The sequence below is a fragment of the Callospermophilus lateralis genome, chromosome 4 (genome assembly GCF_048772815.1).
Source record: "Callospermophilus lateralis isolate mCalLat2 chromosome 4, mCalLat2.hap1, whole genome shotgun sequence".
NCBI lineage: Eukaryota > Metazoa > Chordata > Mammalia > Rodentia > Sciuridae > Callospermophilus > Callospermophilus lateralis.
The window spans coordinates 51584680-51602253 of NC_135308.1; the positions used below are offsets into that span (position 1 = coordinate 51584680).

General features: G+C 34.1%; 1 protein-coding gene across 1 annotated transcript in view; it reads right to left on the reverse strand.

The window, feature by feature from the left end:
• Positions 1-17574, reverse strand: part of LOC143398243 (disintegrin and metalloproteinase domain-containing protein 5-like) — a 93641-nt gene that overhangs the window by 68426 nt on the left and 7641 nt on the right. The window contains exons 8-11 of the mRNA XM_076855275.1: positions 13438-13509; positions 13082-13245; positions 12138-12219; positions 2757-2893 (exon numbers count right to left, since the gene is read on the reverse strand). Coding sequence (XP_076711390.1) covers positions 2757-2893; positions 12138-12219; positions 13082-13245; positions 13438-13509 — 455 coding nt within the window. The remainder of the gene's footprint in view (positions 1-2756; positions 2894-12137; positions 12220-13081; positions 13246-13437; positions 13510-17574) is intronic.

Here is a 17574-nt window from a genome sequence, read left to right on the forward strand (position 1 = left end):
AATCAACTCAAAGTAGACCAAAGACTTGGGCACTAGAAGAGAGACCATGCACATAATAGAAGAAAAAATAGGCCCAAATCTTCACCATGTCGGCCTAGGATTTGACTTAACAAGATTTCTAAAGCGCAAGAAGTAGAATCAAGAACCAATAAATGGGATGATTTCAATTTAATTCTCAGCAAAGGAAACAATGTGAGGAGAGAGCCTACAGACTGCAAGACAATCTTTACTACATGCTACTCTGATAAAGCATTAATCTCTAGATATATAAAGAACTCAAAAAACACCAAAAACCAAATAACCCAATCAATAAATGGACTAAGGAACTGAACAGAACACTTCTCAGGAGAAGAAATACAATTGATCAACAGATATATAAAAAAAAGTGTTCAACAACTTCAGCAATTAGAGAAATGCAAATCAAAACTACTGTAAGATTTCATCTCACTCTTGTGAGAATGGCAATCATCAAGAATACAGGCAACATTAAATGTTGGCAAGGACGAGAGGAAAAGGGTACACTCATACATTGCTGGTGGGACTGCAAGTTGGTGCAGCCAATATGGAAAGCAGTATAAAGATTCCTCACAAAACTGGGAATGGAACCACCATTTGACCCAGCTATCCCACTCCTTGGTTTATACCCAAAGGACTTAAAATCAGCATTCTACAGCCACATCAATGTTTATACCAGCTCAATTCACAATAACTAAACTATGGAACCAACCTATGTGTCCCTCAATAGATGAATGTATAAAAAAATGTGGTATATATACTCAACGGAATATTACTCAGCTCTAAAGAAGAGTGAAACTATGGAATTTGCCAGTAAATGGAAGGAGTTGGAGAATCTCATGCTAAGTAAAATAAGCCAATCCCACATAACCAAAGGCCAATATATGGATGCTAATTCATAATAAGGTGGGGGGCACTAGGGAAGAATAGCATTATCTTAGATTAGGTAGAGGGAAGTGATAGGAGCAGCAGAGGAGGGGATGTGGGGATACTAAAGAGAGTAGAATGAAACAGACATTATTACTTTATGTATATGTGACTACATGAGCAATATGATTCTGCAACATGTATACTCATAAAAATAAGAAATGATATCCTATCTATGTATGATATAATGCATAAATGCATTCTACCATCATGTATTAATACAAATTTAAAAAACAAAGATCAGTAGAGTAAGTGGATCATGGGAAGTGAAAGGAAAGATACTAGGTTGAGATGGATCAAATTATGTCATGTGCATGTGTACATATGAATAGGGCATAATGAATCCCACTACTCTGTATGACCATAATGTACCAATAAAAATAATAATAATAATAGCAATAATAATAATAATACCTGTACTCCCATGTTTATTACATCACTATTCTCCACTGCCCAAGATATAGAATCAATCTAAACATTAATCAATAGATGAAGTGGTAAAAAAAATATAGCATATTTTTGCAATGGAATATTATTCAGCTATAGAAAGCATGAAATTTATTTACAATGTAAGATATTATGTTAAATGAGTGAGGCATAGGAAGGCAAACATCACATCATCTTATTTATTACTAGAATACAAAAAAAAATATGTCATAGAAGTTCAGAGTAGAACAGTGGTTACCAGAGACTGGAAGAATAGAGGAAAGGGGAGATAGTAAAAGGCTCATTAATGGATACAATTTTATAGTTAGATAGAATAAGTTCTGATCCTCTCTGGCATGGAAAGGTGAATATAATGAGAAACAATGGATTAATATATCTCAAAATACTTAGAAGACAGGATTTTGGATGCATTCACCATAAATAAACAATAAAAGTCTAAGATGATGAATATGCCAATTACTCAAATTTGAACAATGCCCAATATAGGCAAAACATCATAATGTACCTCATAAATTTGTACAAACACTATGTGTCAATCAAAATAATAATAAAATAAATATCAAGAAGAAAACACAAAAGACAAACAGTACAAATGAGAATGTTGGGTTGGATGTACTGTTGTACTATGTTGGTGAAAACTAAAACTAGAGTAACCATTATTGTAAATAGTCTGGAGGTTCCCCAAAAAATTAAAAATAGAACTACCATATGACACAGAAATCCCACTACTGGGTATATATCCAAAGGAAATTAAATTAGTTTGCTGAAGAGATAATCTGCACTCACATTATTATTGCAGCATTATTCATAATAGCCAAGAATATACAGAATCAACTTGTGTTCAATGGATACATGAATTAAGAAACTATGTCATATGTATATGAAAATACTACTCAGCCACAAATAAAAAACAAAATGTCATTGGAATTTTAATATGGTTTGAATTAAATCTGTAGACTGCTTGGATATTAAAGATATTTTAATGAGATTTTAATGAGCAATGACTGTGTTTCCATTTATTTGTGTCTTCTTCAAATTCTTTCACCAATGTATTATAGTTTTCAGTAAATAGATCTTTCACAATAACTACAATTTCAAAATTTACATTGATTATAGAAGGTGTCCTTGAACTGGTCACAAGAAAAAAATACAATCCAGATTCCAGCAAACAGGAAAGATGAAGAGTTTCCCCAGGCATAGAGAATCCTGACATCACATGGCCTATTTTGGTAAGTGTTCTATTCACATTTGAAAAGAAATTTAATTCTAAAGTCATTTTGGGTAGTGTTCTATCAGTGCAAATCACTTTAATTTGATTAGTACAAATATAATGCTAAAAAGACATATAACAAATAACATTATCTTACATTGCTTTTGGTGTCATTGTGCATGTTTCTCCTGAGCAATAGCAGTGGGCACTATTATCATAATCCAATCCAATAGTAACTCCGAGCAACTGAACAATAGTGACAGCAAATGACTCCCAGGATAAACCCTCTGAGTACTAAAATCATGAAGAAAAAAAAAAACTTTTATTAAGAATTCTGATGTTATAAAATAAAGCAATATTAACTATAATTAAAAATTAGTATATTTAAAGCTCATTTTTAAACTTATTAACCGATGTTATAAAATAAAACAATATTAACTATAATTAAAAATTAGTATATTTAAAGCTCATTTTTAAACTTATTAACATATTCAAGGTCCCTGTGTAGATGTAAGTTATAGTAGGGTTATATAAACTTTTCAGGTAGACTTATTCAACCTGAATTGTTGAGAGCCAACCATGGGCTATGTGTGGATTACAGTGGCACCACAACCTAGTGAATAGGAGAATCTTGTGTCTGGGAATGTCCAGTGGAAATTTCCTCTGGACAAGACCTCCCAGCTACATTGTAAGTCCTATTCAGCCCTGTCCCAGGTCCCACACAGCATGGGAGATAGGGTGACCTGCTACAGCCCACAGCCTCTCAGAGATGGGTATGACCTGCCAAGATGCCAATCAATATTCTGACTGCCAGACATCACTAAGCAAGACTACGCCCCTAAAATCGTATCCCTGCCTTTGATGTACTGTCTTAAATAAGCCACAGGAGCCATTTTTTAGTTGTCCAGCTCCAGCTCCTGTGTGGGCTGAACCTATCAGGTGATCCATCCTTTAAAACTTTAATTCTGACTCTGTTTTTTGTTCTTTACTAATTATTTTAGACTTTAAGTTCTTCAGACGTTTTATTCCTCTGAGCAGGCAAGAGTTCCCTGGTGAGGTGCTGGCCACCCATTGATAATGAATGAGTCAAAACAATAATTAAATTTAATTTCAAAATATTATTAATTACTGACAACCCAAGTGATCCCAGCAAATCCAATGACCTCAAACATCACATTGACATTACTTTAATATTTTATTTTAATAATCAGTTTTACATTCCTTCTCTAGTAGGCAACTTCTAAAAGGGGTCTCAATCATCCTTGCCTCATTGTATTCACATCTTGTGTAATTCTACTCCAAGATTTCATTAATGCATTGAACATTTCAGTCTACCCTCAAAGGAGAGTTAGTTATTTCATATTCTGGAAAGCTGTTGAACCCATGCAAGACCTACTTTCCCATCCCAGCTTGTGATTAAAATTAATTAAGAAATAAATGGAGTACAGGAAATATTTTTTTTACCAAACCTTGCACACTCCATTTCTTCTACTCTCCAAAAAAAATATTGTTCACTTTTGATTGGTAAAAAATACAAATTAGATAAGATCCCTAGGAATCTCAAGGAAAAAAAAATAATATATAAGATAAATAAAATTAGTACAAGCACTAGAAAAGAGAGCAAAGCAGATTCAAATTCAACCTTCTATACTCTATAGATCATGAGACAAAGATACTGAAGATTATGTTTACTATGTTTTTGTCACCAAATTATTGACAGTTGGAGGGAAGAAGAGATTCTTTTCTTCTCATATACTGTTGCTTTTGTAAGCCTTGCCCAACCAGCAGCATTTTGCCTCTAAAGTAGAAGTTTATTCCAGTAATTTCAGCTAAATTCAGGATCAATAGTTTCACAGATTATAGTGCCTTCCAGTTCTATCATAACCCATCCAATCCTAGATTTTAAAAGTAGCAGTAGCTGGAGACACCATATCTACCTCCACTGGCAACTTTTGAAAAACCCACAAGTAACATCATAATCAATGACAAAAACTGAAAGCTTCTCCTCTGATATCAGATATAAGGCCAGGATATCCACATTCACCAGTTCTCTTAAACATAGTGTTGGAAAATACAAGCAAGAGCAATCAGACAAGAAAAAATAAATAAAACATATCCAATGGGGCTTTCAAGGTGGAACAAGTTGGTTGCTCCATGGTGTGAAACCAAAAAACAGATAGGCAGCTTCTCAACAAGGTGGGTAAACAAAAAAGGGAGAAGAGAACTTTACTGTAATTTAATACTCAGCATAAAGAATATTAGGGACTCTGGAAGAAACCTCCAATGCCACATCCATTGTCACAGTGGGAAGCAATAGCCAGAGCAGTCCCTCCACAAGCAAAGTGAGGGGATAAGGGAGAATTAAAGGAATCCACATTTTTAGGAAGCCTGAATCATGTCTGGATATGAAGAGTTTAGAGATCAAAGACACAGCCCAATTGAACTGAAAGGCATGATGCACAATATATTTGTGCAGGAAAGAACCTGCATCTCTGCCAACTGTGTGCAGAGGACACAGGAAAGAATCATTTTGCAGTCAAGGAATTGGAGCCGGCAACTAGGGGAGCCAATTCCTAGCAAACCTGAGTTCGGTCTGAAATTCAAGCCTGGCAAAACCACACTGCAAGACATACAGTGTACTTATGTAACCAGGAGAAAAATCAAACATGGAAAGGGGTTTACATAGAATACTGGTTGTGGAAACCCACCTGCTTTTGCCCTTCCACTCCAATATGGCTGCTTGCAGGAATGGCTGGGAGAGGCATGCCTGGCTGGAAATTTGAAGGAGCAGGGACAGAAGAAATTGAGTTTGAAGACTGAACCAGAGACCAAGAAACATGAGATCCATAGATGACAGAGTGGCCTAAGAATTAACTCCTTCACCACATGAGTGGAACCTAGGGGAGATCCCTATGATGCAGTCTTCCAGTGTGGACCAGCAATTTCTGGGCCCTAGAGGTGCACTGATTTAAAATCTCCAGACCAACTGGCATTCATCAAAGTGCCTGGAGCCTACTTAAGCCTAAACCAGGAGTTTCACCTATGAGATTACCTCTCTCACTCCAGCAACCCCTGCCCCCAAGGGTGGAGGCAAGCTTCAAATTCCAGACAAGCCCATGTAACACTGTTGAGAAGGGAAGCTGATAATATTCTGAACTCCAAAAACAAAAATTCCTTAATTTTTCATTGAGATCCTTTTTTTCCTTTTTTTCTTTTCTCTGTTTAATTATGATCTTAATGATTCATGGACCTTTGTACATATGCATATTTGTTTTTTCTCATTTCTAGCCTATTTGAAGCCAGTTATTTTTCATTGACCAGTATTTTGAAGACAAAGATGATTGATTATTTTATTTTTATTTTTAATTTTTAAAATTTTCACCTTATGTATATTTTTTCTCTCACTAATCTGTTTCCCTTGATTCTCTTTCTTTCTTTTTTTCTGCTAACAATCTCTACTATTCTTTCTTTCATTCTAGCTTTAATTCTTTACTTCTATCTTCTCTCCTTCTTCCTCATAAACATTACAACCTACATCACTTCTACTGTCTATCCACCATTTGAAATTGTAAACTCTTTTGCAAACTTACTGTTTTATTGTAGGCAATAACTGATCATGTTATTTCTGTTCATTGTGACAATTAACATTGTAGATGTCATAGCAGGAGCTATTTGGTTTAATGCTGTATATTGTTTGCATTGGTTGTTGATATTATTTGTACCCACCCTAAATGGTGAGGTACTGGAAACTATCAGGGACACTATAAGTCCACTGCAATGCAGAAACACTACTATGTCAAGTCCACATTCGTAGATGGGTAGACACACAAACATGAAAAAGCAAAAGAACAAATCATTCCAAACAAATCAAGATGCTCTGATAACAGAATCCACTGACACTACACTGAAAGAAATGTCAAAGAAAGGTGTTTAGAATGTACATAGTTAAACTGATCTGCTAAGTAACAGATGGTATAAGGAATGAAATCAGTATATGTTATTCCAAGACCTCAAATCTAAGAGGTGGTCTTGAAATAACATATACCCAATCTCTGAATGAAAATGAATGCCAGCCAAGAATATTACACTAAGCAAAATTAAGCTACATAATTGATGAAGCAATAAAAACCTTCTGTGATAAACAAAAGTTAAAAGAATTGACAACAAGAAAGCCTGCATTACAAAACATACCTAATAAAATATTACATGAAGAAATGAAACATAAAAGTGAAAACCACCAAAGGGAGGAAGTACACTAGAAGAATAGTCAATCAAAGAAGAAACTAATTCAAACTAAAAAGCAAAAATAACCCAAAATGACATAGAATAAAAATCATTTCTCAATAAAAATATTGAATATAAATGACCCAAACACATCAATCAAAAGACATAGGCTAGAAGATTGGATTAAAAAATGAGATGCAACAATATGCTGTCTCCAAAAGACTCATCTCCATAGATAATGACATCCAGACTGAAGCTAAAATGATGGGAAAAACATATCATTCACATGGATTTTGTAAACAAACAGGGTTTATTATCCTCATATCAGATAAAGTGGACTTCAAGCCAAAGTTAAAGAGAAGAGACAAAGAAATACATTTTATACTGCTTCAGGGAATTATACATCAACCAGACATAACAACTGTAAATATTTATGCCCCAAACAATGGAGATTCTACATACATCAAACAAACTGTTCTCAATTTCAAGAATCAAATAGACAACAACACAATAAAACTGGATGACTTTAACAAAACTCCCTCACCAGTGGATAGATTCTCTAAAGAAAAACTAAAAAAAAGAAGCTATAGAACCCCAAAATACAATTAATAATTTAGACACAACATAACAGATACATATAGAAAATTTCATCCATCAGTGACTGAAAACCATCTAAGTAACAAATGTATCTCCATAAAATAGACCATATCTTAGGCCACAAAGAAACTCTTAGCAAGTACACTGAAAGAGAGAGAGAATACCTTCATTATTATCAGGTCCTATGGATTGAAATCTGAAACCAACAATAAAATAAACAATAGAACCTACTCCAATACCTGGAGACAAAATAATACCATATTGAATGACCAATGAATAGCTGAAGAAATCAGGGATGAAATTTTACTTAACTATAAATGAAAATAGTGATACAGTATATAAAAATCTCTGGGACACTATGAAGGCAGGTCTAAGAGGAAAGTTCATTGTATTGAGCTCATTCACTAAAAGAATAGAAAGTCACCAAATAAATAACCTAACATTATATCTCAAAGTCCTAGAAAAAGTAGAACTAATCAACACCCAAAGCAGCAGAATACAGCAAATAATGAAAACCAGAGGAGAAATAAAGAAACTGAAACAAAAAGTTAATGAAACAAAATGTTATATCTTTGAAAAAATAAATAAAATTGGTAAAACCTTAAGCAACCTAATAATGTGAGAGAAAACTTATTGAAATGTATAATGAAAAAGACATCACTGAAATACCAAAAATAATCAGACTATTTTGAAAATGTATACTCTAATAAATTAGAAAATCTTGTAAGACATTAACAAATTTTTAGAGACATATGACCTACACAAATTGAATCAGGAGGACATAGAAAATTCAAACAGATCAGTTTTAAGCAATGAAATTGAACATGTCATCAAAGCCTACCAGCAAACAAAAGCCTAGGACGAGAGGGATTCTCACCTAAGTTCTACCTGACCTTTAAAGAGAACTACCACCAATCCTACTCAAATTATTCCATGAAACACAAAAGGAAGCAACACTTCCAAATTAATTTGATCACCATGATACCAAAACCAGACAAAGATGTATCAGGAAAGAAAACTTCAGACCAATATCCCCAATGAACATAGATAAAAAAATTCTTAATAAAATACTGCCAAATTGCATACAAAAATATATTAAGAAGATAGTGCACCATACTCAAATGGGGTTCATCTCAAGCATGCAAGGTTGGTTCAACATATAGAAGTCAATAAATGTAAACATCAATAGACTTAATGACAAGAATTACATGATTCTATAAATAGATGCAGGAAAAGCATTTGACAAACTACAGCATCCATTCATGACCAAAACACCAGAAAAATTAGGGATGATAGGACCATACCTCAACATGATAAAAGTTATATATAATAAACCCAAGGCAAACACCATTCTATAGAAGGAGAAAAATTGGAAGAATTTCCTCTGCAAACTGGAACAAGACAGGGAGACCCTCTTTCACCACTTCTGTTCAACACAGTACTGAAAAACCTACCAGAGCAATTAGAAGAAAGAGGAAAAGAAAAACTCAAATTATCCTTATTTGCTGACTATATAATTCCCTACATTTAGAAGACCAAAAATCTCCACCAGAAAACTTCTAGAACTCATAAATGAATTCAGCAATGTATCAGGATATAAAATTAACACTCATAAATCATTCCATTCCAATATATCATTGATGAATCAACTGATGGAAAATTATCCCATTTGCAATAGCCTCAAAGAAAATAAAATATTTGGGAATCAATCTAAAAAAAGAGGTGAAAAACCTCTACAATAAAAACTACATAACACTGAAGAAAAAAATCCAAGAAGACCTTAGAAGATGGAAAGATCTCCCATGATTTTGAATAGGCAGAATTAATATTGTCAAAATGGCCATGCTACCAAAAGTACTATCTATATACATTTAATGCAATTACTATTGAGGTTCTGATGACATTCTTTAGAGAAACAGAAAAAATGAATTTCACTCGTGAAATTCATTTGGAATATAAGAGACCCAGAATAGCCAAAGCAATCTTCAGCAAGTAAAGCAGGAAGCATCAAAATACCAGACTTTAAATTATACAATGGTATAGAAGATAAGACATACAGACAGAACCACATAAATACAGTTATCTCATACTAGACAAAAGTGCCATAAATATGCATTGGAGAAAAGATAGATTTTCAACAAATTGTGCTGGGGAAACTAGAAATCCTTGTGTAATAAAATAAAATTAGAACCCTATCTCTCACAGTGAACAAAACTCTTCTCAAAGTGGATCAAGGACCTAGAAAAACTACACATAATAAAAGAAAAAGTAGGCCCAAATCTCCATAATGTCAGCTTAGGAACCGAATTCCTCAACAAGACTCCTACGGCACAAGAAGTAAAATTGAGAATTAATAAATAAGCTTTTATAAAACTAAAAAGCTTCTTCACAGCAAAAGAAATAATCAAGAACTCCGAGGTATACACAATGGAATAGTACTCAACCTTTAAAAAGAATGAAATTATGGCATTTGCCAGAAAATGGATGGAACTGGAGAATATATGCTAAGTGAAATAAGCCAGGCCAAAGAACCAAAGACCGAATGTTTTCTCTGATATGCAGATGCACAATGGTATGGGGGTGGATAGAATAGAGGTATTTTAGACTAGACAGTGGGGAATAAAGGGAGCAGAGATAAGAATGATAATATTATAAATTGGACATTATTACCCTGTATGCATATATGATTGCAATTTGGTGCAATCAATCTGGAAAGCAGTATGGAGATTCCTTAGAAAACTTGGAATGGAACCACCATTTGAAGCAGCGAATCTTTCCCATCTATACAACCAAGGTACTTAAAATCAGCACACTATAGTAACCAAACCAATGTTTACAGCAGCTCAATTCACAATAGCTAAACTATGGAAGCAACCTATGTGCCCTTCAATTGATGAATGGATAAAGAAACTGTGGTGTATATACTCAATGGAATATCACTCAGCATTAAAAGAGAATAAAATTATGGCATGTGCAGGTAAGTGGATGGATTTGGAGAATATCATGCTAAGTGAAGTTAGTCAATGCAAACAACCAGAGGCCAAATGTTCTCTCTGATAAGTGGATGTTGATTCATAATGGCAGGCGGGGGGCATTGGAAAATGGAGGAACTGTGATTAGGCAAAGGGGAGGGTTGGGGAGCTTGCATGGGGGCAGGAACATTGGTGGAATGAGATGAACGTTATTACCCTAGGTACAAGTATGTCTGCACATATGGTATGACACTACATCTTATACAACCAGAAAAATGAAAAGTTGTGCTGCATTTGTGTATAATGAATCAAAATGCATTCTGTTGTCATATATACCTAATTAAAATAATAAATTTGTCACTCAAAGAAAAAAATACAAGTAACAATCAATATTGGTGAGGATATGAGGAAAAGGTGCACTCATACATTGGTGGTGGGACTGCAAATTTGTGCAGCCAATATGGAAAGCAGTTTGGAGATTCCTCACAAAACCTGGAATGGAACCACAATTTGACCCAGCTATCCCACTCCTCAGTTTATATCCAAAGGACTTAAAAACAGTATACTACAGTGGTGCAGCCACATCAATGTTTATAGCAGCTCAATTCACAATAGCCAAGCTATGGAATCAATCTAGGTTCCTTGAACAAATGAATGGATAAGGAAAATGTGGTACATATATACAGCGGAAAATTACTCAGCCACAAAGAAGAATTAAATTGTGGCATTTGCTGATAAATGGATGGAAATGAAGATTATCATGCTAAGTGATGTAAACCAATCCCAAAATGCCAAAAGCCAAATATTCTCTCTGATATGAGAATGCTGACTCACAATAGGTGGTGAGAGGTAGGAGTATCAGTTCACTGAATTGGATTGGGGAAATAGGGGGAATTAAGGGGGGCCAAAATGAGAAACACAGTAGAATGAATCTAACCTAGCTGTCCTATGTTCATATATGAATACACAACCAGTGTAACTTCTCATCAAGTACAATCACAAGAATGGGAAGTTATATTCCATGCATGTATGATATGTCAAAATACATTGTACTATCATGCATAACTAATAACAACAAATTTTTAGAAATCAGACCTCAAAAAAAAAAATAAAAACATTATTTTCAATGGCACCAGTAATCCAAACAAGTGCTGATGGTTACTTCTCAAATACTGGTTGAGAGATAACCAAAAGCAAAGATGGAGAAATAAAAACAAGTGTCTAGGAAGTGTCGGATTATTCTTTAAACATAGTAAAACATAACCTCACAAAATAGTAATATTCAATAGTAGATCTTTAGTACAACATTCTGCTCCTCCCAAACATAATGCAATAATATACTAATTACCTATTAAAAATACTAATTTTTAAATAAATAGTATATAATGTATATCAACAATTAAACTAGAAAATCAAAATTAAAGGATGAATCTAAAATTGCAGTGGTTATATAATTAATATTGAGGACTAGCATACCAATGTTCAAAAAGTTAAAATTTGAAAATTTGACTTACAAAGACCAAATATGCTTTTAAAAAAAAATCTGATATTGAGGAGCAGATGGACTTTCCAATATTATCTTTTTAAAGCTATGTTTAAAGTTTAATCTTAGTGTTCCCAAGTACTAATATAAAAGCTATACAAGAATTTGTAAAATATTAGCAATATATTTATTCATGATTTAAAATACTTAGGAAATTTTGAACATAAAAATAGTGGAAGAAAATTAGATAATGATTACATACCAGAGCAATTCCTGCATCAAAATTATTTTCACATACTTTTCCTGGAAATGTAATACCTACAGAAGCAGAATGTTTCACAAAGCTAAAAAACAATAAGTTTACTCAGAAGTGTATTTAAAGTAGTATTACTATAGATAATAGTAAATATTATTGAATATTTACTGTTGTCAAACACTATGCTACCCTCAATTATGCTTAATAAAGTTTTTTTCCAAGTTTTCAACATTAAGAACATTTCAATATATCAATTTTGAAACATCTAGAAATATAAAGGATGAGACTTAATAATTTATGCAAAATGTCATTGCACTAATGTTATAGTTTTCATTCTGGTTCACTTTATACTTGCAGCCTAAAAATTCAATTTTCTTTGACCTAATTTTTAAATTATTCACTAAAGATGAATAGATATTTTTTACATTAGAGTCTAGATAGTATGATAATTTAATATACTCATTTCATTAGAAAATAAAAATATAAGAATTAATTAGATAAGTGACAAGAATAGAGAGATATGATAACAAGTAGTAAAAGTTTATAAGCCAAAGGAAATCAAAGAAATTGTATCGCTCATGCTTAAGCGCTTTTAGTTATTTCATTTCCTTTCATTTGATTTTACTTTTTTCATTATTGCTCAGTTTTTTAATTTTATTGTGGCAGTAATAACATGCAGTCTTCCTTCTCATCAAAATTTCAAGTGTTCATTACAGTACTTTACAAATATTGTACGTTTGGTAGTTTCATATTTTTCAATAAAAATTTTAAGTTTATCTCATATTAACTTGATGACAAGGACTTTAGCTTATGTTTTTTCATATCCCATGACATCCATCAAATTAGTAGAACAACATATATATGTGAAACATGCTTATTTTCCTTATTAACATATAAGGTAACCTTGGCTTATCCCTTTAGTATTATGAAATGTAAAACACTGTACTTACGCAAATAAATATGAAATGTTATTATGAAATTTAAAGTTGTCATGTTTCCAATTTAAAAATCTAAATAACACATTCTCAGGAGCTCCTACAGTAGAAATTTTGTTTTTATATGACCAGATTTCAATAGAAGATAGTATGATAGACAGTTTTAACTGAGCAAGCATCTATGGGTCAAAGATAAAATGAGAAATTTTAAGTAAATTTGAACATTCAATTGAACTTTTATAAAAAGCATATTTAATATGATATTTTGGTTACAGAAAGTCTTCAAGGGCATAGCAAGCTACTATACATATTAATTCATATTACCTATATTTTAAAAAAATATATAAATGAAATAATTTTTTAAAACTTACAGTGTTAACAAGGCCAATGACATGAATGACCTTCTGTGTTACAGTCTTTACGTCAGAGCCCATATAATCAAACTGAAAAAGATAAATTATTTTTAAAAATGAGTTTATGTTTATGTTCACTTATAATACAACACAGTGAATTCCTCTATTATGTATAATGCACCAATAAAATTTTTTTAAAAAATGGTGGATGTAATTAATATATCACATCCCTTCCAACTGTAATCTAGAAAATAATGATACATCATTAATAACAAAAAAAAAATTCAATAACATAATTGTAGCAATGTTCAATGCTCTTAACATTGGGAACAAGATGGTAACCAAGGTGCTAGGTCTATTACATTCTCATACAGACATGAATTCAAACAGCTATTCATGTACCAATCTAGCTTCACAAGAAGATGAGGAAGCCAGGTAAGAGACAACAGTGTCTGGTTTTAGTATAATAAAAGTGAGAGAACAGCAAGGGGCAGTGATGCACACCTGTAATCCCAGCGGCTCCAGAGATTGAGGCATGAGGATCACAAGTTCAAAGCCAACCTCACCAAATCAAGGTGCTAAACAACTCAGTGAGATCCTGTCTCAATATCAGCCCTTGTAAACTGTAATTTTCAAGGACTCTTCTCATCATATCTAAATCTTCAAGTTTTCCCCACCAAAAAAGAAATGCTTATCATAACCCTTGACATTCTTTATATATAGACTATAGGATTTGTACTCATTTTCCCATTTTTATTTCTTATTTTTTTAATAGAAAAGGATAAATTTCTTGACTAATCTCACCATAGGTTTATCAATTTTATTAGTTTTCTACTGTACCAAACTTCAGATTTCAAATGATTTCTCTTTTTTCTATATCCATAACTTGTGCTCCCTAACCTTATTTCCTGTGTTCTACTTTCTTTTGGTTTAACTTGTTCTTTTCTTTCTACTGTCTTGACATAAATGTCTTATTTATTCTCATTATTCCTATTTTCCCAGTATTCACTTAATGGCCAATGAAGGCTTTAACTGAGCTTATGAAATTGATATTAATACTGGACACATATTTTTTCAAGTTTCTACTCTTTTCTCTGATCATAGGTTATTAAGGAGCTTAATTCCAAAAATACATGAATCTTTTGATAATATTAATAATAATAATAATAATCTTATTGATAATACTTTCTAGCATAAATCCACTGCAGTAAGAGAACACATACTATAAACATACTAACATATGGTTATGGTTAACTATGGCTATTATGGTTGGCATCACATGTGGCCAATTATAGTGGTCTTAGGCCACTATAATACCTCAGCAGTAAGAACCATAGCAATATGGACTTTGAACAAAACCAATGCTGAGCTGATCTCTGCAGGCCATGGACTTCAGTGTGTTACACAAAATTGCCACATTCCTGGCCATAAGCATAACACAGGAGCTTGGGGCTAGAGTTCCTCAGTTCCTGACCACAAGACAATGATTGTGGGTGAGGTATTTGGGCTACCCTTTCTCCAGGGAGAGGTTGGTAGGCACAGACTACCCTTTCTAGGTCCCCTCCCCTAATTCATTTTGAACAACACATCAACTACAGAGTTGGGACAAACCTGGGCTTGGGCTGGACAAGTTGCAAAAACAACTGACCATGGACCACAGAGCTGGAGATCCTGTAGGAATCCTGTTCCAGAAGCTGGGCAGCTGCCTATCTTTCCCTCACCTTCCGTGGAACCTCTCCATTTCTCTTAGCTCCTGCTCTTGCACTTTGACTGCACCCAGGATTTAAATCTTAGACTCATTCCCCACAACTCCACATACACAGTGCTGTCTGACTCTTCATTTTACTTCAATTCTGGGTTTCTTGGTGAAGACTGAGTATTCAGGGAGAGGCCAAACCACCTTGGGCTAGACCAACCAAGCATCCAGGAAAGGCCAGTACACAGAAACAAGAGGGATTCTACTAATGAACCTCAACCCCACTTGATTACAATAACAAAGAAAGAAAGAAGAAGAGGAAAATCCCAATAAGCTAACTCCCTTAACAACAGTTCAAAAGAAAAGCAGACAAAGTTAAAACATGATAGGATAAGCAAATACAGCGAAGAAGATCAAGCAGCTTAACTCAAATTGGGTTCTGAAAGCTATGCTGGGCACGGCAACCATTTTGCAGTGACCACAGCTAGCCAGCCTCCCTAGAAGAAATTAAATCAATACAGCTTCTCCCCACCTTCAGACGGCAACAAATAAAACCAGCAGGAATACCTCTGAGATGGCATGTCTCAATGATCAGTCTAAAAGAAACTTGCAGAGATAACTACTATCTGAAAGTTACTGAACCCCCTCCCCATCACAGCAGACATTGGGAATAGGAAGCACCAGAGCTGAGAGCTCATCACTCCCAGGGAGTGTTAGCCCTGACCAAGCACCCAACACAACCTGCATGGGAGCTCAGACAACCACAGCTGACATTCCATCTTCATCAATGATGACAGATAAAAAGCCCATGAGCTACACCACACAGAGGCTTCTGTCACCAACAGAAAAGAAAGAAAATGTGGTGCATATATACACATTGGAGTCTTTATTCCGTCATAAAGAATGAAATTTATGACATCTTCTAGTAAATGGATGAAACTCAAGAACACTATGCTAAATGAAATAAGCCAGACCCAGAACTCAAGGGCCAAATGTTTTCTTTTTCTTTCTATTTTTTTCTTTTTTGGTACCAGGGATTGAACTCAGGGGCACTCGACCACTGAGCCACATCCCCAGTTCTATTTTGTGTTTTATTAAGGGACAGGGTCTCACTGAGTTGCTTAGCGCCTCACCATAGCTAAGGCTGGCTTTGAACTCAAAATCCTCCCATCTCAGCCTCCCAAGCTGCTGGGATTATAGGCTTGTGGCAGGATCCCAGCTCAAATGTTTTCTCTCATTTGTGAAAGCTAGAAAAATCTAAGGGAGAGAAAGTGAGGGAATCCTATGGAAATAAAACAGACATCACTAAAATAGAGGAAGTGGATTGATAGGGAGATAGGAGAGCTAGGGAAAGAAAAGATTTGATAAGCTGTATCTTCAATTTTTAATATCTGATTGTTTTGTGGATCTAAATCCACTGTTTTTTGGGGCATGGTGGTTCAGGCATGTAATCCCAGAAGCATGAGAGGCTAAGGTAGGTGGATCATAAGTCAAGGCAAGTTTTAGCAATTTAGCAAGGCTCTAATCTTACTTAGCAAGATTCTGTCTCAAAATAAAAAATAAAAATAGGGCTTTGTGATGTGGCTCAGTGGTTAAATGCCTCTGGATTCAATCCCTGGTACTAAAAAAATTAAATCCATTGCTTTTTGTTTTGCTAAACACTTTTCAAAGTAAATTATTTCCTTATGGATTATGAGTTCATATATTGCTGATACTAATCTGTAGGAATCATGAGGTATCCTTCTTAAAAGCTGCATTTTTTTAAAACATCAATGTCATCAGTTATGGGCCAGAAATTCACCTGGGATTCCTTGGCCAGCTTCTCTCAAGGTCATGCACCAACTTTTTTTGAAAAAAAAAATATTTGTTCTTTAATTTTCAAGAAAAAAAATAAAATTTTCTTCCATCAGACACTCTCAGTTCTTACCAATCTTGGAAAAATGTAACCTCATGGATTAATATATAATCAAAATCTAAATTTATGTAAGATTTGAAGTATAGTCATAAATTCTCAATATGAGAATTTTGTTCATTTGTTTTTCTTTTCCTTTAATATATCTAGAACTAAGAAGAAAACAGATGATAACATGTTTTCTCCCTTTGCTTGAAATAAGTGGCATATTTGTTGTGTAGACTTCCCTTCCAATTAGACTAATGCAGTTAAATATTAGATAGGGGTTGAGAATTTTGAGGGAGTTGTAACATATCCGTTCCTGGAGGGTATAATCCTCTGACAAAATAAAAGTAGCCAATTATTTTTAAAAATAGTGCTGGGAGCCCTAAGACTACAGAGGCTGAGGCAGGAAGATCACAAGTTCAAAGCCAGCCTCAGCAAAAGCAAGGCGCTAAGAAACTCAGTGAGAACCTGTCTCCAAATAAAATACAAAATAGTGATGGGGATATATGGCTCTGTGGTCGAGTGCCCCCTCTGTTCAATGCGCAGTACAAAAAAAAAAAAA